The 24,709-nt window shown below is 39.7% G+C and overlaps 2 protein-coding genes across 2 annotated transcripts; both read left to right on the top strand.

Moving 5' to 3' along the window:
* The first annotated feature begins 615 nt into the window (after positions 1–615).
* LOC144632381 (uncharacterized) lies at positions 616–8,217 on the top strand. Its single transcript, XM_078491011.1, has 4 exons — positions 616–786; positions 884–2,680; positions 4,597–8,053; positions 8,167–8,217. The coding sequence occupies exons 2-4, from the start codon at positions 1,095–1,097 to the stop codon at positions 8,215–8,217; spliced, it is 5,094 nt and encodes a 1,697-aa protein (XP_078347137.1). The 5' UTR covers positions 616–786; positions 884–1,094.
* Positions 8,218–8,264: 47 nt separating this feature from the next.
* On the top strand, positions 8,265–9,830 carry LOC144632097 (uncharacterized). The gene is made up of 2 exons (XM_078490698.1): positions 8,265–9,552; positions 9,650–9,830. Exon 1 carries the CDS (start codon positions 8,330–8,332, stop codon positions 9,197–9,199), a length of 870 nt encoding a protein of 289 aa, XP_078346824.1. The 5' UTR covers positions 8,265–8,329; the 3' UTR covers positions 9,200–9,552; positions 9,650–9,830.
* The last annotated feature ends 14,879 nt before the right edge of the window (positions 9,831–24,709 follow it).

Here is a 24,709-nt window from a genome sequence, read left to right as displayed (position 1 = left end):
TCCTAGAGTTGTATTAGTTCTACTTACCTCCAAAGTTGGGGAATATAGTTGCTTTTCTGTTTTGTAGTTTGCCTTCGAGTATCCAACTCAACATAGCTTCAGCCCAATGGAAGGTGATTTTTATACTTTTCTATTCTTAATTTATTCGCTCTATTGCTAGACGAAGCATGTTCTATACCCCACCTACATGAACGGAAGTTTTATCAGTTCGCCCTATTTTTAACTTCCATTTCGTTTCTATGCACACCGCTTAGGCAAGGAGCCACACAAGTCACCCGTGTGCACATGAAATTTTATGACATCACTGGAGAAAGCAAACTGTTAAACCACCGTAAGTGTCATATTCTTACTTAAAGGCTCTTCTTTTCAGAACAGTTTAAAATAGTTTGAGAGAAAAAAAAGCTGTATTTTTTTGATGTTGCCGATGAAACAATGTGAAAAACAGTCAGTTTTTTTCTAAAAAAAAACTGAACCTTTTCGAGAAAGAACGGATTTGAATCCACATCAACTATCTTATACAAAGCAAGGGATTTGGAAGTGCAAATCGATAACTACCTTCAAGCTGCTTGTGTATAAAGAATATATTTCTTAATGCTATAGCTAATATAATGTGGCTGCAGTTCAGCCAGATTATGATCAGCGGTTATCTACGCAGCTTAGCGACCGCTCGCTCGTTTACTTACCGCCATTTTGTTTTCGCATCGTGTGGTGCTCTTATAAATATGTATTGGTGAAAGCAAATCGTTTTCCATCGGACCGTGTCATGTGTTGTTAAAGGCCTAAACGGTAAGAAACTGTTCGTTGAACTTTCCGCTCAATGTTGTAAATCATTTTAGTGATGTGCTTAGAACTTTAGCTTATTTCAGTTCGGTTCTTCCCACAGATTGTTATCTCGGGTAATCCACCTCGGGTAATCCACCTCGGGTAATCCAGCTCGGGTAATCCAGCTCGTGTAATCCAGTTAATGTTCAAGAATCTACATGTGTAGTACAACCTATCTTACCTGTGAATAAACGTCGTTTTGGGTTTTCTGAAACTCTTCTGGTCGAGTGACTTAGAAGCAGCCACAATAACAATCGTTTTCAGCAGCCGAAATGTCCGGCAAGAAAGATGCGACTCCCGATGAAGCTTCGTCCGTGGCACAAGCAAGTAGCGACGAGAAAGTTCTCGATGATGCACACGAAGAGGACGCAAGGAGGCGCCCAATGACGGAGAAAGGTTACCATTATGTAATGGACGTGAAGATAAACAACTTAAAGTCTAAGAAGCGTGAGCTAGTCCAACGAATGAGAAGTACTCTGCTGGAAAGAGGTCAGTCAGTAGATCTTTCTAAATTTAAGAGAGAGCTAAGTGAAGCTCAAGTCATCTATGGCGAATTTAGAGATATTGTTGGTGGAATTAAGGAGGTTGTCATTCCTGGTGAAAGCATTGAAGAGATTGAAAGAATCTGTGTAGAAACTGAGCAAGAGTGGTCGAAATTTGAAGCTGATATTAGAGCAGAAATAAAACATCTAGAAGCTATTGAGTATCAAAAACTTGAATCTGCCTTCGATGCAGCCAGCTCCAAAGGTTCTAGTCGTGTTTCCTTTAAGGACAGAGACAGTCTCAAATCAAAACGCAGTTCCACCAGCAGTGTCAAGTCTGATAAGTTTCAGTTACGAAAGAAAGAAGCTGCTTTAAAGGTCAAGTTGGCTTTTGCAGATGAAGAACGAAAATTGAAAATGGAACAAAAAAAGGTTGAGTTAATGAAGCTAGAACAAGAGCAAAGGTTAGAGGAGCTAAGATTGAAAAGTAAGCTAGCACAAAATCAAGCCAAGCTTAATGTCTGCTTAGCAGAAGAAAGGGAAGAAATTGTTGACCGTGAACAGGACCTGGGCTCTGTTCCTCCAGTTGATAAGGCTAAGGATATGGACAATTTCCTCAAATCCATTCCAGTTACAAGTGACATTGAACAGACTCCTGTTCATCAGAATCCAATCTATTCATCATCTCAAGTTAATGGGGTTCAACTTACACCTAGTCCCCAACAGTACAGTACACCTAATGCCACACCCTTTACATCAGTCTCTATCATCCTAGAGAAATGTATGGATAAGTTAGTGGAAACAAGCAGTAAGTTAGTGGCCGCCACTGTAGAACAGAACCAAGTAAACAGGCAATTAGCTATCACTGGTCAGCTGCCAAAGATTTCAATTCCAGTCTTCAGTGGAGACCCCCTTCAGTATCCTTCATGGAACAGTTCCTTTGGTACCCTTATTGATTCTAAGCCGATGGATGCTCAAACCAAATTGAACTTCCTAAATCAATACCTCACAGGGAAACCTAAACAAGTTGTTGATCAGTACCTATTGATTGGAACTGAAGATGCTTATCAGTCTGCCAGAAAATTGCTAAAAGAAAGATATGGTAATTGCAATGTTGTTGGCTCGGCATTCCTAAACAAGTTAGAAAATTGGCCAAAAGTTGGTATCAAGGATGCAGAGGCTCTAAGGGATCTTTCCGACTTCCTTGAAAAGATAAAGGCTGCCAGAGAAACTACTCCAAGTCTCGAAGTGTTGGACTTTGCCAGAGAAAATGTTAAGATTCTGTCAAAGCTGCCTGTCCAGCTCCAAAGTAAATGGAGAGGAAATGTAAAGAAGTGTAGAGCGCTAAATGGAGATGGGGCCTATCCACCTTTCACCTAGTCTCCCTCGCAGCCGTTCTTAGTGTCGTCACGCAAAATTCCTCCCCACTAACGGCTGCTCACATTCGAACAACATTCCTTTCCCTTTGTTTCTTATGTGACCAATCACAGCACGGGAGATCGTAATCAACATGTTTTTTCCCGCGAATTCGGTTGTTGCAGAGAAGAACATTTCGATGTGTTTTAAAAACGCAAGCAATGTTTTTCAACGGAACTGAAAAAGCGTTGCAATTCCATTTAAAAATAACTTTTCAAAACATTGTCAACACGTTTTGAAACATTCGATAAAATTAACAATCACGGCATTCGATATTCAACGAAATCACCGAGCATTTAGAATCATTCACGGGACTGTTGAGCCAGCTTTTAAAATTCTCTACAGCGTATTTTGAATCCACTTACATCATTAATTTCGGTTTGAATTTGGAGCAGAAACTGAACAAATACACGGAGTACTCCTGTAATTTTGCGACGTTATGTCTGCGTTTCAAAGGACATTCGATCCCATGTATTTCGCACGCACGCAACAAGTTCTGATGATAAATAAATTTTATTTGTTTTATTCCGCGGCGTCAACTCTCTATAACTGGTGCCGATTAAACCCTTATGCGGGAAATTTATCAAAAAGGGCTTCGCTTCGCTGACCGTTGCAATAAAACAGCATGAAAATAAAAGGCGCAAACTTTTATCTTTTAGCTTATTTTATAGCAACCGTTCAACAATGCGGCGCTACATTGTCTGCCGTGTCTGCTTTCGAAAAATTATTTTTCTGAAAAGATCTGTAAACCGTTCAGTTTCAACCGGTTTACAAACGCAGAAGACTAAAAACCGAAGACCATACGTCTCATAAAAAGTTTTAAATTCCTCTGCTGTGTAAAAAAAGTTAAATTTGACTAAATTTAATTTGTGTTGGGATAAACTTTACTTTTCGCCAGTTCATGTCGGGACGGTTCATGTCATCCAACAATTGCAAGTTATGCACGGCGAAGTATGCGTTCGGGAGCGACGAAATATAATTATTGTTTTCGTATTCTTGTCTCTTCTTTCTCAAAGATTGCGGTTCTGGACGTCTTTATTGAAACAGAGCGAAATATATTTTCCAGTATTTTAACGTTTTGCGGAACATTCGGATCAAACATTCGAACTGAAGCAAACAACGTGTAAATTAAGAAACATATTTTATTCATTTCTAAAAGTTTTCACAACGGACGAAATAACATTGCGAATTCACAGCAAAAAACAATGTTTAGAAATGTAGTCGAGAAAAAAGAAGGATATTTTTGTCAACCTACCTATGAGTTTCGGAAAGTCTCTCCTGTATCAAGTTGTATTGATCGGATATTGTAAACATTTCGAGGCTTTCCCACGGCATGAAGCTGTCGCAGTTTCTCCATCGTCTTTCACGACTCTTAACAAGCGTTTTGTTCTTGGAATTGTTTGATCCTTGAAGATTCCCTTCAATTCAGTTTTAAGCTCTTGAAGATGATCAGATGCCTTTTTAAACGTTATAGGCCTTTGATAGCACGCTTTGCAAGCTGACAACTCGCTGGTCGCTGAATAGCAGATCACATTCACATCCAGTCATGAACAAATCAGAGTAATCGCCGGAAAATCGAAACGATTCTCAACGCATTTGTATTTAAGCTCGAAATTCGAAATGTATTGCTATTAAACAACATCAAAAGCTTCTTCAAGGCCAAGGGTCACTATTTTGAAAGCTGAGAACTCCAAAATAAAACACGCAATGCGATTGGCTAGATTACTTTGGCGGGTACGGTTCCTGAGATATATGAACCGAATGGTGATTGGCTGAAATGGTGGAAAGGAATGTTGTTCGAATGTGAGCAGCCGTTAGTGGGGAGGAATTTTGCGTGACGACACTAAGAACGGCTGCGAGGGAGACTACCTTTCACCGAATTTGCTGCATTTGTGAAAGAATGTGCTGAAAGGGCAAACATCCCTGAGCTTGAAGACCTAACAAGAACAAGGGAGACTGTTAAACCCAATGACCATACCAGAAAGTCATTCAAGGACAAGGAAGTACATTCCTTTGCCACTCAAGGATCTGAACAAAACAGGAACTCAAACAACCAGAGTCAAGGCAAGAAAGAAAATTCTCAAACCTGTTTGTTTTGCAAGGAACATCATCACCTAGACAACTGTAAGAAGTTTGCAGAGATGTCCCACAGGGATCGGAAGGACTTTTTCTTTGAGAAATTTCTGTGTTTTGGTTGTGCTTCCAGTAGACAGCACCAAGCAGCATCCTGTAAGAACAAACTTGTATGTCGTGTTTGTTCTAAGACCCATCCAACGTATCTCCACCTGCAGAAGGACACTGTTGAGGCTACCTCTAACTGTACAAATGTTTGTACAATTCCAGAGCAAGGCAAAGGTTCTGATCATGCCATGATTGTGCCAGTGTGGGTTCGTCACATAAGTAAACCCAGTCAAGAAGTTTTGCATTATGCAGTGTTAGATGACCAGTCGAATGTTAGTTTCGTGTCGCAGAGTCTATGTGAGGAACTAAATTTGCAAGGCTCACCAACGGATTTGCTGCTGACCACAGTGCAAGAGCGAAATGTACATACACCGAGTAGCCGAATTTGTGGACTTGAAGTGTTGGACTTAAAACGGGAGCACAGTGTGAAGTTGCCTATGTTGTTCACGCGGGATGCCATCCCAGCTAGTAGGTCACAGATTCCAAAGGCCAGTGTTGCCCAAGAGTGGGAACATCTACGCCCCATTGCTGACAAGCTAATGCCGTATGATCCTAATGTTGAGATCTCCCTGCTTATTGGAAATAATTGCCCAAGTATCGTCAGGCCCAGAGAAGTTGTCGTGGGAAAAGATGATGATCCCTATGGTCAGAAGTCCCTAATGGGATGGGGAATAGTTGGCAGAGTTTGCAAATCTACAAGTGAAAGTGGCGAGAGTGAAGCAGTGTGTAACAAGATAGTTGCCAGCGAGACACATGAACACTTTACCTTTTCGACCAAGGTAAAGGAAGTTATCAATCCGCAAAAGATTATCCAAGTTCTTGAGTCGGACTTTGTAGAAAGTTCTACGAGGAGCAAATCCTATTCAGTGGAAGACCAAAGGTTTCTCTCAGTTCTGGAGAATGGTATTGTAAAGAGATCAGATGGTCACTATGAGATGCCTTTACCCTTGAAGATGGATAAAGTGTCTTTACCATACAACCGTCAGCTTGCTGTCAAGAGATGGCACCAGTTGTTAGCAAGGTTTAAGAAGAACCCCAAGTTCCTTGAAGATTACCAAGTGTTCATGAAGGATGTGATTGACCTGTGTGCAGAGAGGGTACCAACAGACCGTCTGAATGTTCAGGATGGAAGGGTTAACTATGTGCCGCACACCGGTGTGTACCACCCGAGGAAGAAAGACCAAATTAGAGTGGTTTTTGATTGTTCTGCCCAGTTCGATGGTGTTTCCCTCAACGATTTCTTACTGCAAGGTCCTGACCAAATGAACACTCTGCTTGGAATCCTGTGTAGGTTCAGGCAAGAGAGAGTAGCACTTATGACTGACATAAAGAGTATGTTTCATCAGTTTATGGTGTCAGAAGAGCATAGAGATCTACTGAGGTTCCTGTGGTGGGAAGACGGAGATCCAAGTAAAGGAGTTGTCGAGTACAGAATGAAGGTGCATCTCTTTGGTGCTGGTAGCTCACCTGGCTGTGCAAATTTCGGCCTGAAGAAGGCAGCAGACGATGGTGAAGATGAGTTTGGTAAGGAAGCCGCTGAGTTTATAAGAAGAGATTTCTATGTGGATGACGGGCTTAAATCAGTTCCCACCGTGGAGGAAGCAGTCACCCTGATAAAAGCAAGTCAAGGCATTTGCGCTAAAGCAGGACTTAAGCTGCACAAGGTCATGTCAAACAGGAGAGAAGTTCTCGAAGCAATCCCAATTGAAGAACGTGCTAAGGGTGTGAGAGAGTTGGATTTAAAGGTTGACCCACTTCCCTTGGAGCGTGCCTTAGGAGTGATGTGGTGCGTAGAAAATGACAGTTTCCAGTTTCGAATTGAGCTGGATGGACGCCCATTTACACGCCGGGGAATATTGTCTACAGTGAGTTCCATCTATGACCCCAATGGCTATGTTTCACCGGCAGTAACTTTAAAAGGAAAACAAATCCTTCAACAAATGTGCAGAGACAAACTTGATTGGGACAGCCCGATCCCAGCGAGTCTGCGTCCTAAGTGGGAGATGTGGCTAAAAGATGTTGTGAACTTAGAAAAGCTAGAGATTCAAAGATGCTTTAAGCCAGATAAGTTTGGACAGATTCAGGAGTGTGAAATGCATCACTTCTCAGATGCCAGCCAGGAGGGGTACGGACAGTGTTCTTTTCTCCGCCTTGTTAATGAGGAAGACCAAGCTCACTGTTCTTTTGTCATTGGCAAAGCTCGAGTTGCTCCGATAAAGCAGTTTACCATACCAAGGCTAGAGTTAGCCGCAGCCACCGTTTCAGCGAAGATGAGTGAATTTCTGCGCGAAGAACTCCCCTACACAGATGTCAAAGAGTATTTCTGGACGGATAGTAAAATCGTCCTGGGCTATGTCAACAATGAAGCTAGGAGGTTTCATGTGTATGTTGCTAATCGTGTGCAGCAGGTCCGTGATCTCACAAACCCAAGTTCTTGGCAGTATATTGACACAGAAAACAATCCAGCGGATCATGCATCTCGTGGTCTTACAGCTTCGCAGTTGTTGCAAGGTTCCAGTTGGTTAACGGGGCCAGCGTTTCTTTGGAAAGAAGGAGCCTTCCAGCCTCAAGAGAAGAAAGACATTCAAGTTGAAAAGGATGATCCAGAAGTCAAGAAAGGAAATGTCTTCATGTCTCATGTAGAACGTACAGCTACTTACTGCCCTGATTCGTTCAAGTCAGACCGCTTAGCCCATGTATCAAGCTGGTGGCGTCTTCTGAAGGTTGTTGCTTTATGCCTGCAACTCAAGTCAAAGTTAACAAACAGAAAGGTTAAGTTGAACAATCAAGCAAATGTGAAGTGCGCTAGACCCTTGCCAAGAGCAGCTGTTTCGCTTACAGAATTCCAGTTTGCTGAAAAGGAAGTCCTGAAGATTGTTCAGCGTGAACATTTCTATGAAGAAATTCAAGTACTAGTGAAACTTCAAGTGGTTGGAGAAGTATCAACTAGAGAGTCAGCAAGACAGAGAAATCAAACTATCAAGATGTCCAGTTGTTTGTACCGTCTAGATCCATTCCTAGATGACGATGGTCTTATCAGAGTAGGTGGTCGAATCAAACGAGCCGACCTTCCAGTTGCAACAAAGCATCCAGTAATACTTCCACGGAAGAGTCCAATTACTGATTTGTTAATCAAGTTCTACCACGCCAAGGTGAACCACATGGGACGAGGAATCACCCAAAATGAATTACGCCAGAGAGGTTATTGGGTAGTTGGTGGCTCTTCAGCCGTGTCAAACTGTATATCAAAGTGTGTGACCTGCAGAAAGTTGCGTCGTCCCCTGGAATCTCAGAAGATGGCAGACTTGCCTATTGACCGCGTTGAGCCTTCCCCGCCATTCTCGTACTGTGGTGTCTATTTCTTCGGGCCCTTTCTTATCAAAGAGAGAAGAAGTGAAGTAAAGCGTTATGGTGTCATATTCACCTGCATGGCAAGCAGAAGTATACATTTGGAGACGGCTAACTCCTTGAACACCTCGTCGTTCATCAGTGCTCTGAGTCGTTTTCTCCATCGACGTGGTCCAGTGAGACAACTACGTTGTGACCAAGGAACAAACTTTGTGGGGGCACAAAATGAGTTGAAAGCGGCTTTAGAAGAGTTAGACCAAGAGCATTTGCAGGAGTACCTGGTGGAAAATGGCTGCGAATGGATACCATTTCAGATGAATGTACCACATTCAAGTCATATGGGTGGTGTATGGGAGCGCCTCATACGGACAGTTCGTAGTGCATTGGAAACTCTAATTGTCAGTGCTGGCACCCAGCTGGACGACGAAGCGTTCAGAACCCTTATGACAGAGGTAGAGTGTATAGTGAATTCCAGGCCACTAACAGTCAGCAACCTGAATGATCCAGATGCCCCAGAACCTCTAACGCCAAATCATCTGCTCACCCTAAAGCAGAAAGTAGTGCTTCCGCCCCCTGGCAAATTCCAGCGAGCAGATCTTTATTGTCGCAAATGGTGGCGTAGAGTGCAGTATCTTGCCAATCAATTCTGGGTTAGGTGGCGTCATGAGTTTCTCCAGAACCTGCAGTCCCGTAGTAAGTGGATGCGCCCAACACGAAACCTGATGGTAGGGGACATAGTAATATCCAAGGAAGATGAAGGGCCACGTAACCAGTGGCCACTCGCCAAGGTCGTTGAAGTCTACCCCAGTGAAGATGGTTATGTCAGGAAAGTCAAAATTCTAAAGGCTGACGGAGAGCTTGACAACAAAGGGAGACGACAGAAGCCTCCTTCACTCTTGGACAGACCAATCCATAAATTGGTCCTGCTGTTACCGTGTGATGAGTCTTAGCTGCTTTCCCATGAGAGTAATACAAAGACCGGGGAATTCCCCATCGAGGAGCCAGATGTTCAGTGAGAGAGACTAAGTACAAGTGAACTATAGACATGAACATTCGTTTTTATTTTCAAGTGACTGTTGATTAAGTTTGTTAAGGTTTAATTGTTAGAAAACAATTAGGGGAGCCATGTGGCTGCAGTTCAGCCAGATTATGATCAGCGGTTATCTACGCAGCTTAGCGACCGCTCGCTCGTTTACTTACCGCCATTTTGTTTTCGCATCGTGTGGTGCTCTTATAAATATGTATTGGTGAAAGCAAATCGTTTTCCATCGGACCGTGTCATGTGTTGTTAAAGGCCTAAACGGTAAGAAACTGTTCGTTGAACTTTCCGCTCAATGTTGTAAATCATTTTAGTGATGTGCTTAGAACTTTAGCTTATTTCAGTTCGGTTCTTCCCACAGATTGTTATCTCGGGTAATCCACCTCGGGTAATCCACCTCGGGTAATCCAGCTCGGGTAATCCAGCTCGTGTAATCCAGTTAATGTTCAAGAATCTACATGTGTAGTACAACCTATCTTACCTGTGAATAAACGTCGTTTTGGGTTTTCTGAAACTCTTCTGGTCGAGTGACTTAGAAGCAGCCACATATAAGTAAAGGAATACCACAAAGAAACTTTATTAGAACTATGATTTGCTAAAATTCCTTTTTTGAACTTCCCTATTTTTGTTGGAAATGCATTAAATACTAGGCTGAAATAAGCTGAAATGCGTAGCGTATTAGATTTGTCCTTGGTAAGAAGATATTTCAATATTTTCTTCCGCTAATAGTTTGCTTACTTTGCTATTAAAAGCTCGCGTGGGTACAACACAGCATTATGCAAAAAAACCGCGTGCGAGTTACTGCATAACAACGCACCTCTTCATGCGCGTGCGCATACTGAAGCCGCATCTCCTTGCCTTGCAACGTGGGGGAAGTGACTCAAACGAAAGTTAAGATGTGTTATTATATTGTAGAACAAAATGTTTGTCCTAAAATGAAAATTTTCAATGAATTGTAGCAGCTAATAATATTTTTCTGTGACATCATGTCTGCTGTGTAGGCATATCTTTGAAGAGTTTACTCTGGCTAGCTTCAATGTGTACTGTGTGGGAGATTACGAGCCACTATTCTGTTGGTTTAAGATAAGCCGACCGAATTTTGTTAGAAATGACAAAAATAAAAATCAAATCAACCGAATTCACATCAGCTGATATGCAGTGTTTTGGTTTCTTCTGGCAAATTGCTGCCAAGCAAGGTTCTATCCGAACGGACAAGAAATGGCGGGAATTGTGACGTCATACGGAAGCGACGGCTCCGCTATATACATTTAGTCATCAATGATTACAGGAAAGAAAAAATACAAACACTGCGTTCGCCGCAATAAGTGAAATTGATTTACCATCGACTGAACGATCTGTTTTTCGTTCTGTGTTAAAAACCGCCAGATCGATAGGGAAATTAACTAAAGTAAATATTTGAGGAGTTTTATGTTAATTCACCGGTTTCTCCATTTGTAAGATAAATTATAATATCAACAAACGCATTGGAAAAACAAACAGACACCCGAAAATAAGTTAGAATAATTAAATTAAATAAACAAAATGATCATCTTTCTTTTAGCTGATGGTCTATACTTATATTTTCTTTGAAAAAGATTGTTTCTTTTAGGATTTCCCAACAACAGAGATTTAAAACGTTTAACACTAGTAATTAATTTTGTTCAACACAGCTTTTAGCAAAGAAAACGTTAGCTTGGTTACAAATATGGCGTCGTTTCAGAGTTTTAATTCGGCGATATTTTGTCATTCAATTGAAGTTCAACATTTATGAAATTCAGACGGTATTGACGTCATCTAACAAAGTGCTTATCGCTGTTTGACGTCATAATTCCCGCATTTTCTTGACTGTTGTGCCAAAGAACAGCTATTAATATCCTGAACAAATCTCTTGTTTCCTTTTTGGTGGAACAATACCTGTAGCACAATTGAGGAAACTGAAAAACATCGTATTTATTGATGGCCTTTAATTTTTCTTTAACTTGTGTTCCGAATAAGCTGATTTAAAATAGTTAATTGCAGAAAGCACTCTTTTGCCTACATTTCTAATTTTCTTCTCAAGGTGTTAATATTTTCAGGTACACTGACGTAAACGGAACACATTACTTTCGTTACGATAACTCCCAGAATCTTAGAAAACTTTACAGCAAATATATTTTTTTAAAATCTTGTCTTTGCTTCCATCTCTTGTTTTCTTAACTAATGAGATAACAGTGACGAATTATTGCCAATTAACCTGTTGTTAAGAAGGGCATTAATATACCGCTTTATCATTTCGCACCGGACTTATGTTGAAGCCCAGAAACACCAAGGCCAATGAAAACATATTCGTATAACCGTGAATTTTTAAACACTATTTGTTTTTTTTTTCTAGCTAAGTTTAGAGTGAAATCCCGATTTTTCGAATCTCCCGATAACTCGAACCGTTTCCCAAGTCGTTTCCCAAGGATTAAGTCAGTCAAACACTGCAATTTTCCCCCGATTTCTCCTCGATATCTCTCCTCGATACCTCGAACCATTTTCGTTTCCATTGGAAGTTCCAGTAATAAGGATTCCACTGTCTCTGGAAATTTTGGAAAGGAATTCGTCGTACCCGTGAAACTCACGAGTTCTCTTTAAACAAACATCAATGTTTTTGTTTTAATGTACTCGGCGCCGGTATTACATCTTTTTAAATCGATATATGTTACTTTTAAATAATTATACTTTCAGTTTCCAAAGTTATCAAAACACGTTGCTAGTCATGCAATTGATTTATTGAATTTTTATGCCCGGTTCATAGTTTCAGAAACACTTTTAAGTCATTTGACACTTTCCGGGTGTACTTCGCAACTTTCTCCCGAGTTGGGGTTACTTCTTATAGTAGACTATGCTGGAAGGCCCCATCCGAACGAGGTACGTTCATCAGGCTGGAACGTATCATAAAAATGGATAAAATTCCATAAGTTGAAATACAGAAAAGGGTTGATAAAACTGCCGTTTAGGCTTTTTAATATCTACGGGCTGATTCATCCAGGGGCGGATCCAGGGGAGGTGGATTGGGTGGCTAGCCACCCCCCTTGATCCACAAGAAAAATAAATCCACATAAAAATAGAAAATAAGGACAATGACACTGGGTAAGGTGAAAAAAGTGTTAATGGGAAGCATCAGCGGATGGTGATGCTTGTCTAAATCAGAAACTAGGTATTGGGGCCCAGGCAGTCTTGCCCTCATCTGCCAACTATAGTATATATATGTCATTCCCATTTCGCAATTACGTTGTGGGCCGTAATATTACTTTAAGCTTGTAGTACCAGTGGTATTTCAGCATGCAAGTAAAAGTACAATCACAGCAATACTTTAAGTGTTGTAATTTTTTGATAGGCTAGTTGCTATTTGTCTTGCAGCAAGTACATACGTTAAGCAAGCAGCCAGTGTAATTTCACATTTATTTTTTGGAGCAAGTAAGCTTACATAAAATTTTTAGTCTATGGAAAACAGTTGAAATATTTGTTAACATCCGCCCCCTTAGCAAGGCAACTTTGCCAGGGGCCAAAAATTTCCACGCTTGTCAGGTGAACAAAACGACCCATATCTGTTCTTTCGTGCAAGTTCGTAAGTTCAACTTCAAATTTCAATCACTGTTCGTAAGAACTAGAGTTTCTGTCCCAAATATAATTCAATGTTAAACAAGGTAAGTTGAGATAAGAGTAGTTTTGTCAATTACCAGGGAAAACAGCGGTTTAATAGCTTAATTGAAAGACGTTTAAAGCTGCTCAGAATCACGGAAATCACGTCTAAGAGGCTTCACTTTTTTAAAGATTTTCTGGGGGCATACCCCCCGACCCCTCTTGGGGCATGGAGCATGCAGCCCCACGTATGGGTCTTTGGCACAAAATAATTGGGACTCCCACTTTAAAATCCTGCCTAAAAGCCTGATACCCCCTCCCCATAAAAAAACTGGGGCTTAAACAAGATACTACAAAAAAGTTTATGAACAGCCACCCCCCTTTAAAAATCCTGGATCCGCCCCTGTCATCTAAGGCCTGATTCATTCATCTCCTGAGCCTCCATGCGGCACTCGGAAAACAAGAAATGAATAGATAACTTTAGTAAAGGAATGCAGTCTTTCTACCGGGTATTCTTAATATGTTATGGTGGTACAATTTTCTATGGAAGATATACGAAAGGGTTACCTTTTTCTGTCAAAAAAGGTATATAAAAGGGTAGGGGTTTGGGCCTCCCCAATTATCGTCTTCACCTTCCCTCTATTATTTCGATTTGTAGCGTATATGAGCTTATTGCAATTGTTACAAAATAGAGCACATAAGCTCGGTACATTTGTGTTTATTGCAAATTACTGGCGATAGAAAGGAAATGAAGTTTCCGCGCGTGATCGATAAAACTATTTGATCTGAATAGGCGGTTCACAACGTAATTATATAGCCGTCAGTAAATCCTATATTGTCAGCGCAGCTATTTTTCCTTAATTTCTGGGAACTGTCCAATTTGGGATTAAATTTGGATAGTTTCAATTAGGACTTTCAGGTAAAATTCACAAACTGTCCAATTTAAGAAAAATTGGACAGTTTCGTCTCAGCCAATCAAATCGAAGAAAAACAACATGTGACGGATATAAGCCAATTAGCACAAAGCATAGCGTCAGCCCTGTAAACTTGTCCTGTTTTACTTTTAGTCGACAATGGCGGAATTTTATAAGTCAAGTTTGCTACGTTTTTCTATTTCTTTTGAGCTTTTCAGCAATAGTAACAACAAAGAGAAATTTTCTACGTTGTCAGAAGAGGAGCTAGCTACACTAAGAAGCAAAAACCAAGAGCAAAACACCTCCAATAGTACAAAACTTGGGTGAACAAGTGCAGCGAAGTGAAGCAAGAAATCTGTCAGATATTCATCGCCATGAGCTAGATGCAATTCTTTGTCGTTTTTTGTTGAAATTCGAAAAGAAAAGACGGCGATGAAGTACGAACGATATAGTAGAAAGGAGTATGTCAGATTCAAGAAGTTGTAAAGCTCTTCGGACACTTTGTTTACGACTTTATTGATTGATGCAGTGTTTTCACGAGGATACCTAAACTTTGAGCCAGGATCCGTGTTTTCACTCACTTTGTAGCAAGCTTCGCAAACTCAGGTGAATAAAATTGCACTGTTTTGTTTAAGTTTTATTTGTGAAGACAATGCTCTGAGTGAGTTGCATGTGCTGTGTTATGCCTACTATTGTTGAATGCTTTTCCCGTTCTGGACATAAGTTTATTGTTTATGCTGGATTGACTGACTACAAGCTATATAATTAATATGTAACCGGACTACATGCTTGTCCAATTTTGGAAATAATTAGATTCAAAAAATTCCTCTGACAGCCAAATTGGACTCGGCCTACGGCCTCGTCCAATTTTGGCTGCCCTCGGAATTTTTTTCATCAAATTATTTCCAAATTGTACAGCATGTAGTCCAATTACGTATACTAATTGATCTATTAAAAAGGGAAAAATACATGCAACTAAGGCTCTGAACGGTGCATATGCAAAGTGAGGGAAAATTCCCGAATTTCAAATCACTAAAATCAAGAGAGGATCCCCCTTGCTAAAATGGTTTTAGTTTCCGACCTTATTGACCAAGAAAACAACATGCACAGTACACCTAATTAATTCCCCCGTAGATTAGACCAATTTGAACGTCAAATATTTTAAACAGTATTTTAGAACAAACAAACAATCGATACTTCCGGGACAAGTTCCTTACCCAGTAGAATTTTGAAAGTGATAGCAGAAAATACAGTGAGATACGACAAAAAATGACCGGCCTACGCTTTCAAACAAAACGTTGTCATAAAAATTCTAAAAGAATTACCCCATAAAAATAAGGGTCGGTAGGTGTCGGAAACCCTATTTTTACGTTATCAGTGTTCTTTTTGTGCGACTGAAGACCTCGAAAGCCTTATTTAGAACGCTAAAGGCCGATTTACACGGTGCGATTTTGTCGCATACGACATGCTTGCGACATGCTTACGACAGGCCTACGACACGAATTGTGTCGTGTAAATCAAACTTACAACTCGCTTACGACCGTCGTAGGCGTGTCGTAATCTTGTCGCACGCGATAAAATCGTACCGTGTTAATCGGCCTTAAGAAAAATGTATCTCTTTAAATGCCCTAGCTGAACTTTAATATTATTAATATTGTTAGACGAATTTACGAGCCGCTGTTGCCTTCTCGAAAATCGTAGCTGGCCTTTTTTCGTACCCAAACAAAGGCATTACTTTCACCGAAGTTTGAGCTAAAGAAACTCCAGTTCATTTCATCACACTTTAATCCGAAAATCGTAGGCAATTATAGGTCTCCGAACAGATATTTTCCGGAACAATCTGCTTTTGCAAATGTGCCTACCTTTGTTCCTGATGCGATCGTATACCACGGTCATTCCAGTAATAAATTAATTAAATAAAAATAGAGCAAGTTTTTTTCTTCAGATAATTGCTTTATTGAATAACCTTGACATAAATTAATTGAAATATAATAAATACTCGACTTGTGTCCTTAAAATGTTTCAATACATTTCAAAATGTATGTATTAAATATATAGTAAATAAGTAAATAATTCTATGTAAAGTATTTTTACATAAGTACATGCTGATCTGTACAGCCAGCGAGAGTACAATAAACTTAATTTATAAACTAATCTACAAAGGCAGTAGAGAACTAGCCCTCCTATATATTATATTTATTAACAAACCAATTATTTTCTGTAGCTGCAATGTCCTTTAAGGACTACAAATGTCACACAGGGACTATTTAAGTATTAACCAGCACAGTCAAAGTTTTAAAAGACCCTGTATGCGGAGAAGAATGACGTCACGCCGCGCATGTGCAGCTCTTAACAACTAGGCAAAAACGTTTCTTTCCAAGGACAAAATGATAATTTGTCTTGCACTTTGGTGGAAGATTGGTAGCTGATAAACAAGCCACACTTTGTCTTCTGCATTGAATTTCATAGTAACCTATTCCAAGGCAGGCGTTCCACTTCTTTTTTATTCGCGACACACAGGGGTGTAGTGTTTTTGTTTGTGAAGTGTTGTTGTGGGGTTTCTCGAATTTATTTTCAACCAGGAGGTCAGTCACAGCATCATGGAACGTTGGTCTTTGTGGTGATTGATCGATTTGAACAAACCTTGAATGTACTGCAGACAAAGCTAAACTCTGTACCAAAAGATAAACAGCGAGCTGCAATAAAATGACAGAACAGACTCGATTGTTTAATAGCTCCTAAACAAATCTATATATAATCCAATAGGTTTTTATTTGGGAGGGCTTATTTTCGAACAGGTTTTTGGAAGGTTTATTTAACCCTATCCAGACCGGGGGGTGGGGCGGAAAGTGCCCGCGCTGACTTTGATCGCTTGTAACCTTTTCAAGATTCAAATAAGCGCTGCCAAACTTTGCAAGTTTATCTAAAATTTATCTCGAAATAATTTGGTAGGATAGGTTGTGTTAGGAACTTGACGTCACCATGGCAACGGCATTTTGATAGGCATGTTTTCCCAAATTTGTAATTTTCGTATTTCTATTAACGAAAAAAAACTTTAATGAAATTATCTTCACCTTTTACGGTTTTTAAGCACAGTTTTAATGACTTTGAGTACTCTGCAGTAATTTTGGGCAGTTTTTTGAAGTTTTTCGAAGAATTTTGAAATCCAAGATGGCGGATCCAAGATGGCGGCTGTTTTTACATCATGATGTATTTGTCACGTGATGTGACAAATACATCATGATTTTCGGACATACTGAAAAGATCCAAACAAGCCCGGTCTGAATAGGGTTAAGAAATTTAGATTTTTTATAAGAGAACATTCCGATTTAACGGATTTAACCTTTACACGGCATTTTCGCAAAATTTTCGCAGATATTCGCTGAGAATTTTAAATTAAAAATTATTTCCTCCCTTGTCGTATCGTATTCTTCGCTAGCTTTTTCTTATTATAACATTTAAGATACCGTAAAATTCCGCTTATAAGCCCCCCCGGTTATAGACCCATCTACCTGGAAACAAAAAAATACATCCGATTATAACCCCCCCCCCCAGATATAAGCCCCCCCTCTGGCGGATGAAAGCACTGAACAGGGCTAAATGTCGCTTTATCACGCGTTTTTAGCTTAAAAACGTATTTCTTCGCTTATTAGCCCTCCCGGATATAAGACCCTCCGCTTATAAGCCCACCCAAAACCCCTTACGAAGTTGTACATATAAGCCTAGGATTTATAACCGAAATTTTATAATATAGAGTGACTATAAGATTTTACGTTTTAACTAACTTGAGTGATCTAAAAAGTTTACTTACTTTTGCTGCAGTATCCATCCTCAATTTAACTGATTAAATCTTGATTCCACTCGATCGGGTGCAAATTTCTTTTTAATAAAGAGAGAGGAAAACTGTTATAAATACGAGTTATAAAACGAAACAACATTTTTACCGTCTGTGTGAACATACTCTGCATTTTCTGAAATAAATACGAGACTTTCCCTGGTAAATAAGATCGCCTTCACTTAAAAAGGTTCTCCACCTCGCGATCGGAGTTATATAGGAATGGTTGTTTAGGGCACACTCAAAAAATCAGACAATCTCACCCAATTCATTTACCCACCAAGCGTAATAAAATGCCAAGAATAAGTTGACTCCGAGTTCGATCCAGGATCCCCGTGCACAGTGTCGCAGCTATTCTGACTCGGCAGATGGTTGAGACACTCAGCTTTTAAAGCCTTCTGGTTACATGGCAAATAGCTGACTGATTTCAGAGCAGGTTTGCCACAAGTTGAAATGTTTTAGTGATGACCTCATGAATATGATGTTATTGATCGATTCATTAGCGCGTGAAAAAGGTGTTGTTTTAGTGACCCAAATTCTTTAAAAACTCGCTGGTTCTTCAAGGCAGATTTGCCACAAGTTAAGACTTTAGTTATGATCTCATATATATGAGATGATCATATATAGGGCAAAGACACGAATTAAAGTATCTTTTTTAGTGACTGGTAGTCTTTTCGTAAAAAAGAATAAAACTTGGTTTCGTGCTAAATGCACGCACTAAGCGTATATAGCGATTTGCGTTGCTTTTTCCCGCGATAGTTCTATAAACAGTTAAATATACGTTTCTAATTCGACAAAGATTCGTCACAAGTTAAAAATGATAATCTCATAATTATAAATATGCTATGATTGAATAAGGCAATAGGGCGTGAAACAAGGTTACCATATCTTTTTATAGTAACTCAAACTTCTTATGTATAGCCGCCTGTTTCATGTAGGCGTTTTTCTGTTGATCGGGGAGCAGCGTAATAAAACGGCAAGCGAAATATAAGTGGAGAGTGCTACCTTATGCCGTGTAAAGAAATAAAACTTGATTTCGTGCTAGATGCAAGCTTTTTCATGCGACATACGGTTTGCTTGTTCTTCAGGACAGATTCTCACAAGTTGAGATGTTTTAGCTTGTGACAAAAATCGGTTTTAGAATTGCGAGGAAAGAAATTACGATGATCGAGTTTAATTTTGTTTATTCGCTTTTGCTGATAAAAACATAAAAATTCCAACTTAGAAGTTATTGTGTTAGGTTTGAATGTCTCAGCCCATAAGCCATAACAAAAACCTGCTGTACCTGGACCTGCAAGAATTAAATAATTTACTTTCGAGCTTGATCCAGAATCCTCGTGTAGTGAATGTCACTGCTATTCCTTTTCAGCTAACTCTTGTGTACAGTGAATGTCGCACAGCTACACTGACTCAGCCGATAGTCAAGATACTGGGTTTTTAAAGACTTCTGGGAACTTGACAACTAGCTCGCTGGTCTTTGAGAGCAGATTTTCCACAAGTTTGGATATGTTTTTGTGGTGATCTTAGAAATATGATGTAATTGATATATACATTAGGGCGTGAAACAAGGTGCCGTTTTTGTAAGTGACCCAAATTATTTTCTCACGTTATTTTTTCACGTATTAGTTCCATGCAGTAAGCGTGAATAGTGATTGCCTGGCGTTGCCATTTTTTTCTGCTATAGTTTCGACGGTTAAAAAACACTTCGATTTCGACATTTGAAGAGCTTGCTGGTTCTTCGAAGCAGATTTCCAACAGGTTAAGAGTGATGATCTCATATATATGCTGTGATTGATTAAGGCAATAGGGCGTAGACACAAATTAAAGTATCTTTTTATAGTGACTTGAATTCTTTACATTCGAAGGAATAAAATAAGAATGCGTGCTAAATACATGCAGTATTAAAAGCGTGTATAGCGATTTTCGTTGCTATTTGGGTCCAACATACAGTTTTAATCCAGCGAACATAACCAAAGAATATCTTACAATACAGTTCCATTTAATAATAGTTATAATAAGCTCGAGCTAGTGACGCGGTACAGATTATATCATGAGAGAAACTCTTTTTTCGAAAACATAAACAAACTTTCCTTAGATCCATTGGCTAACGTTATTCCTAGCTCTGAAACATTAATTACTTACAAAAAATCGCAGGTGGATTACAGCCTTGTGCAGGTTGTATTTTCTCTTTAATGGTTATCTACATGCAGTAATTATGATTTCACTTCTAGTAAACCCAAACAACAGGTATTAGTTATGGCTAATGGGCTGGAACATTAACCTGCTACATCAAACTTAAACAATAACTTCTATGTTGGAATTTTCTATGTTTTCATCAGCGTTTGCGAATGAACAAAATTAAACTCAATTATCGAATGTAATTTCTCTTCTCACAATTCTCAAACCATTTTTCGTTTCCCTTCTAGTTTAGAGAAATCTGAATTCCACTATATATAGAATTTGGGTCTAAAAGGATGCATTGTATAGCTCTATTTGATTGCATTAGTCAATAACAACATATCCATGAGATCGTCACCTAAACATCTCAGCTTACGGTCAAATTCTGCTCTTACTAAAGAAGAACTGGATAGCGCTATTCCCCTTAAAGTCATTACCTGAAATAGAACTAAACATAGATTTTTAACCAAACTTCGCCTACTGGTTAGTTACTTAAATTTTCAAAAAAGGGGGGTCACCAGATTAGGATCAGGAAGACCTTGTTTATTCTCTCGTGGACTAAGCCGCATAGAAAAAAGCCGCCATTTTGTTTATGTGCGCGCGCTAATTACGTATACGCGTAAAATTCTGCACAGTAAGGATGCGCAATGCAATACAGGCCAATGACCTTAATCAATTCTATCTTTTTAAATGGGATTCCAGCACTACCGCCACCTCAATCTGTGACGTATCTGCCTTGAGTTAGGTTTAGTTAACCTAACTCTGTGTCGAATTGGAAGCCCTAAATTCTTATCTCGTTTATTCTTAGCGGAGCACAGGATCGCAGAGAAAAGATCAACGACAATAACGCTTACTGCACGGAGCAAGCACGTTTTTACCCACAAAGGTCGTACCTATTATCCTACACGGAGTAAAGAGAGAAATGAAATCCCGCCCCCACGGCCACCCCGAGTCAAAGAGGAATTTACGCTGAAATCAAAACGCATTATTATTAATTTCATTTGGTCTTAATTTTTCATTTCAGTCGCCCAAGTTTACTATCTAAAACGGAATGAAAATAGCGTTTACCGCTAAGAGTGGCTCTCTACATCGGGGATTTTGCACACACACAAAAAACAAATCCTGTGTTGCAACAATATATGTTTGGTAGTCCGAGCCATACGACAAACTCAGTCTACTTTGGACACTTTGCCTCGCCCAAGACATGTCTACCTTGCCAAGGTCCCTCGGCCCTCTTCAAATGACTCATCCCCAGTCGTTTTCTCAGTCCGTCCTAAGTCCAGGGAGACTGGGTCTAACTGAACACGGAGAGAATCATGGGAAGGAAGAGAAGAAATACCTCTAGGGATCCATAACCGCGCTTCTCACGTTGATATCAATCGGAGTCAGCCTTTGTAAGCCACGACAACAGGTGTTTTTAGGTCGGCCTCGCTTTGTTCCATTCCATGACTTGGCACGCTAGCTATAAATGGAGTTATCTTTCCTCAGCCTGTGCCTAATCCATTTTCCTGTTAACAATGTTACGGAGATTTGTTTAAACGCACACAAGTACAAGGCTGAAATTAGCTGAAACGAGTAGCGTATTAGATTTTTCCTTGGTAAGCAAATAGTTAAATATTTTCCTTCCGCTTCTAGTTTGCTTACCTTGCTATTAAAAGCTCGCGTGGGTACAACACAGCATCATGCAAACAAACCGCGTGAGAGCTACAGTATTACAACGCATGCACGCGCACCTTCAGGGAAAGTGGCTTAAACGGAAGTTAAGTTGTGTTATTTTACACTGAAATGTATGTCTCCAAATGTAAATTTTCAATGAATTGTAGTGGCAATTTTTTTCTGATCCGAGTCACGCTAATTTTTCTGACGGTGACATCATATCTGCTGTGTAGGCAATAGTTTACTCTGGCGAGCTTCAATATGTGCTGTGTGGGAGATAACAAGCCACTTTTCTGTTGGTTTAAGTTAAGCTGACCGAATTTTGTTTGATAAAACACTGCTGACATGCAGTGTTTTGTTATCTTCTGGTAAATTGCTGCTAAGCAAGGATCTAGCCGAACGGACAAGAAATGGCGGGAATTGTGACGTCATCCGGAAGTTACGGCCACGCTAAATACATTTAGTTGTCAATGTCTCCCGGATCCCGGAACATAATAATACTAACACTGCGAAATTGAGTGAAATTGATTTACCAGCGACAGAACGATCAAATTATGTTAAAGTTAGATGATTATTTTTACTAGTTTCATGTTAATTTACCTGACTCTCAATTTGTTAGATTAATTTTTTAACATCAACAAACGCATTAGAAAAACAAACAGACACGCGAAAATAACTTAAACAAACAAAACGATCATCTCTCTTTCAGCTGACGGTCTAAACTTATATCGTCCGTGAAAAAATGTTTTTTCCGGGATTTTCCAGCAACAGAGATTTAAAACGTTTAACACTGGTAATTTATTAAATGAATCTGTTCATAAAAACTACTAGCGAAGGTTACAAAGTAGGGGTCGTTTCAGAATTTTAATTCGGCGATATTTTGTCATTCAGTTGAATATTTATGATATTCTGACGGTATTGACGTCATCTAACAAAGTGCTTGTCGCTGTATGACGTCACAATCCCTGCATTTTCTTGACTGCTGTGCCAAAGAACTGCTATTAAAGGAACAGATATCATGTTTCCTTTTTGGCGGAGAGATACCTGTAGCGCCGTCAAGGGACCCGAAAAACGGCATATTTTGATAGATAACGTGTAATTTTGCCTCAACGTGTATTATAAATTGATTTGAATCATTAATTGCCGAAAGCAATCGTTTGCCTAGCTACATTTTAGGCTCAACAACGCACCTAAGTTATATTTTTTACAAACACTGGCGCAAACGGAACTTTTTATATTAATTATGGTAATTTCTAGAACAGTAGAAAACTGGCAAACATTTAACAAAACCTTATCTTTGCTTCCGTCTCTGGTTTTCCTAACTGATGAGACAAGAATGGGACATACCCCATTTTATTTCCTTTTTTATAGAAGAGGCAATAACAGAACAATAAAACAACCTCGCAATGCGCGAAAAAGACATTTTTGATGCGCACGCGCATGTGACGTAAGAGCTAAAATTAAGTGAGCGCGGGTAGCTATTGGCTTGTTTGCATTCTGTATTTTCAGCTACGTGAGGTTTTTCTAGCAGACTACACAAGTGTGGAAATTCCATGATCATACATCAAATCTACTAGTTACGGCGTTTTTTTTTTATTTAAGTCTCGTATCTGGTGCACTTTACTGAACAAAATTGCGAACTGTAGCTGAAATAAAAATTTCTCTAAATCATTCCTTCGAACACAACACCAAAAAACAAGTTTTTATCATAAAGCACTTTGTTGAGTCTCAACAATGTTTTAGGTTTGTTTTGCATTTTTTTTTTCGTTAATGATAGAATATCAGTAATTTTGAACTTGACACCGTCGAGGTTTAAAAGATGGGTATATATTTTACAACAGTTTACAGATTTAATCCTGTTAAACGTGCAAGAACTAAAAGAATTAAAATGATCCTCTTCTTTCCCTGTATAATACGTGTTTTATGTTTGCGGCCTTGAGAGTTCAGTGAACTAAATTTCATTTTATTTCTTTTCTGAAGTAGATAGTTAAAATTTAGAACTTTTTGCCGATAGATATATTACAAGAGTTTTAAATGGATGATAAATATCTTCTTTTACTGCAGATCACGTATTTCTTGCTTTTTGCACTAAACTCACTGATTCATTCATGGTCTTTTTGTTGTTGTTGTTGTTCCATAGATGCTCCTTTCTATGGCATTTGCCTTCAGCTTATTCAGTCTGGTTTGTTCAAAGCCTCTCTCCCAGGAGATGCTATTTCTACGCAGTCAGGTCTTCTATCAGCATTCACAAGGCGTTGAATCCCAGCCACAAGGCGATGCCTTTGTACCAGAGGAGAGCATTTATAGCCAGAGAGAAATATCACGAGTGATTTGATAATGAAATATATGTTTTTTGCCAGGAGTACTCATCCATGTGTTTCAGGAATCGTGAGAGAGTTCGATTGGTGTAGAAGGAGCGTGGTTAAACTTATGAAGGTACAATGTGACGGATCACATCCAGCCTGTAATCACGTGATTCCTATACACAGTAGACCCAAGTGCCAAACAGTGTACGGCTACAGAAATTCTAAGTTCGTTAACAAATGTCCTACGTTGCCAATAGATTGTAAATGTGCAGATTGAATTTATTTAAATGAAATGAAATGTATGTTTTATATTGTATAACAAAAAATATTTAAATTTTATTGATTTTAGGTGTAAGATAAAACGACTAGGTTTATCTGGGTATAATTGACAGTGCGGTGACGTACTTCCGCTAATTGTCTAGTATGAGTTTTATCCCGCCGCGTTGCGAAACAGTCAGTTCTCCTCGCACGCCTTTCACTAGCTCGCTCGATTTCTGTTTCTAGATCTTTACTTTAAATTTTCATCCATGGATGAGGAAACTCAGGCGTGGTGCGAGGCCAATGGCTTCACTGGCCACACTGTAAAATCTCTTGTCAAAGAGGAATTTCTCACCATGCAATCCATAAAGGCCATGACGGCCGAAGTTATATCAAGCCTCGACCTTTCAATGGCTCAACGCTGCCTGCTAAAGAAAGCTGTGCTCACGGCACAATCCGCGCCCTCTCCCCCGACCACAGCTGGCGCTGGCGGTGCCGCAGCCTCTGGCCAACTGGCACGTCACAGGAACTTGACGAATTGGAATCGTCCATTTTCGCCCTCTCGAAGAACAAGGATGGCGACAAGGACTCAGAAACGACTGGCCAAGGTAAGACCAAGTCTTTACCTCGCGCCCACGAGGCTATTTATCTCAAGCCCCGTACCGGCA

This window comes from Oculina patagonica, chromosome 12, assembly GCF_052425735.1.
Source record: "Oculina patagonica isolate OP01 chromosome 12, crgOcupat, whole genome shotgun sequence".
Lineage (NCBI taxonomy): Eukaryota > Metazoa > Cnidaria > Anthozoa > Scleractinia > Oculinidae > Oculina > Oculina patagonica.
Note: the sequence above shows the minus strand (reverse complement) of the source record. Positions and strands in the feature narration are given on the sequence as shown.

Excerpts from the sequence above, each read along its gene's own strand:
- LOC144632381 (XM_078491011.1), top strand. The coding sequence starts at position 1,095 with ATGTCCGGCAAGAAAGATGCGACTCCCGATGAAGCTTCGTCCGTGGCA. Across the intron at positions 2,681-4,596 it reads GGGGCCTATCCACCTTTCAC|CGAATTTGCTGCATTTGTGA; the intron begins CTAGTCTCCCTC and ends ACTACCTTTCAC. Across the intron at positions 8,054-8,166 it reads TCAAGTTCTACCACGCCAAG|AAAGTTGCGTCGTCCCCTGG; the intron begins GTGAACCACATG and ends TGTGACCTGCAG.
- LOC144632097 (XM_078490698.1), top strand. The coding sequence starts at position 8,330 with ATGGCAAGCAGAAGTATACATTTGGAGACGGCTAACTCCTTGAACACC.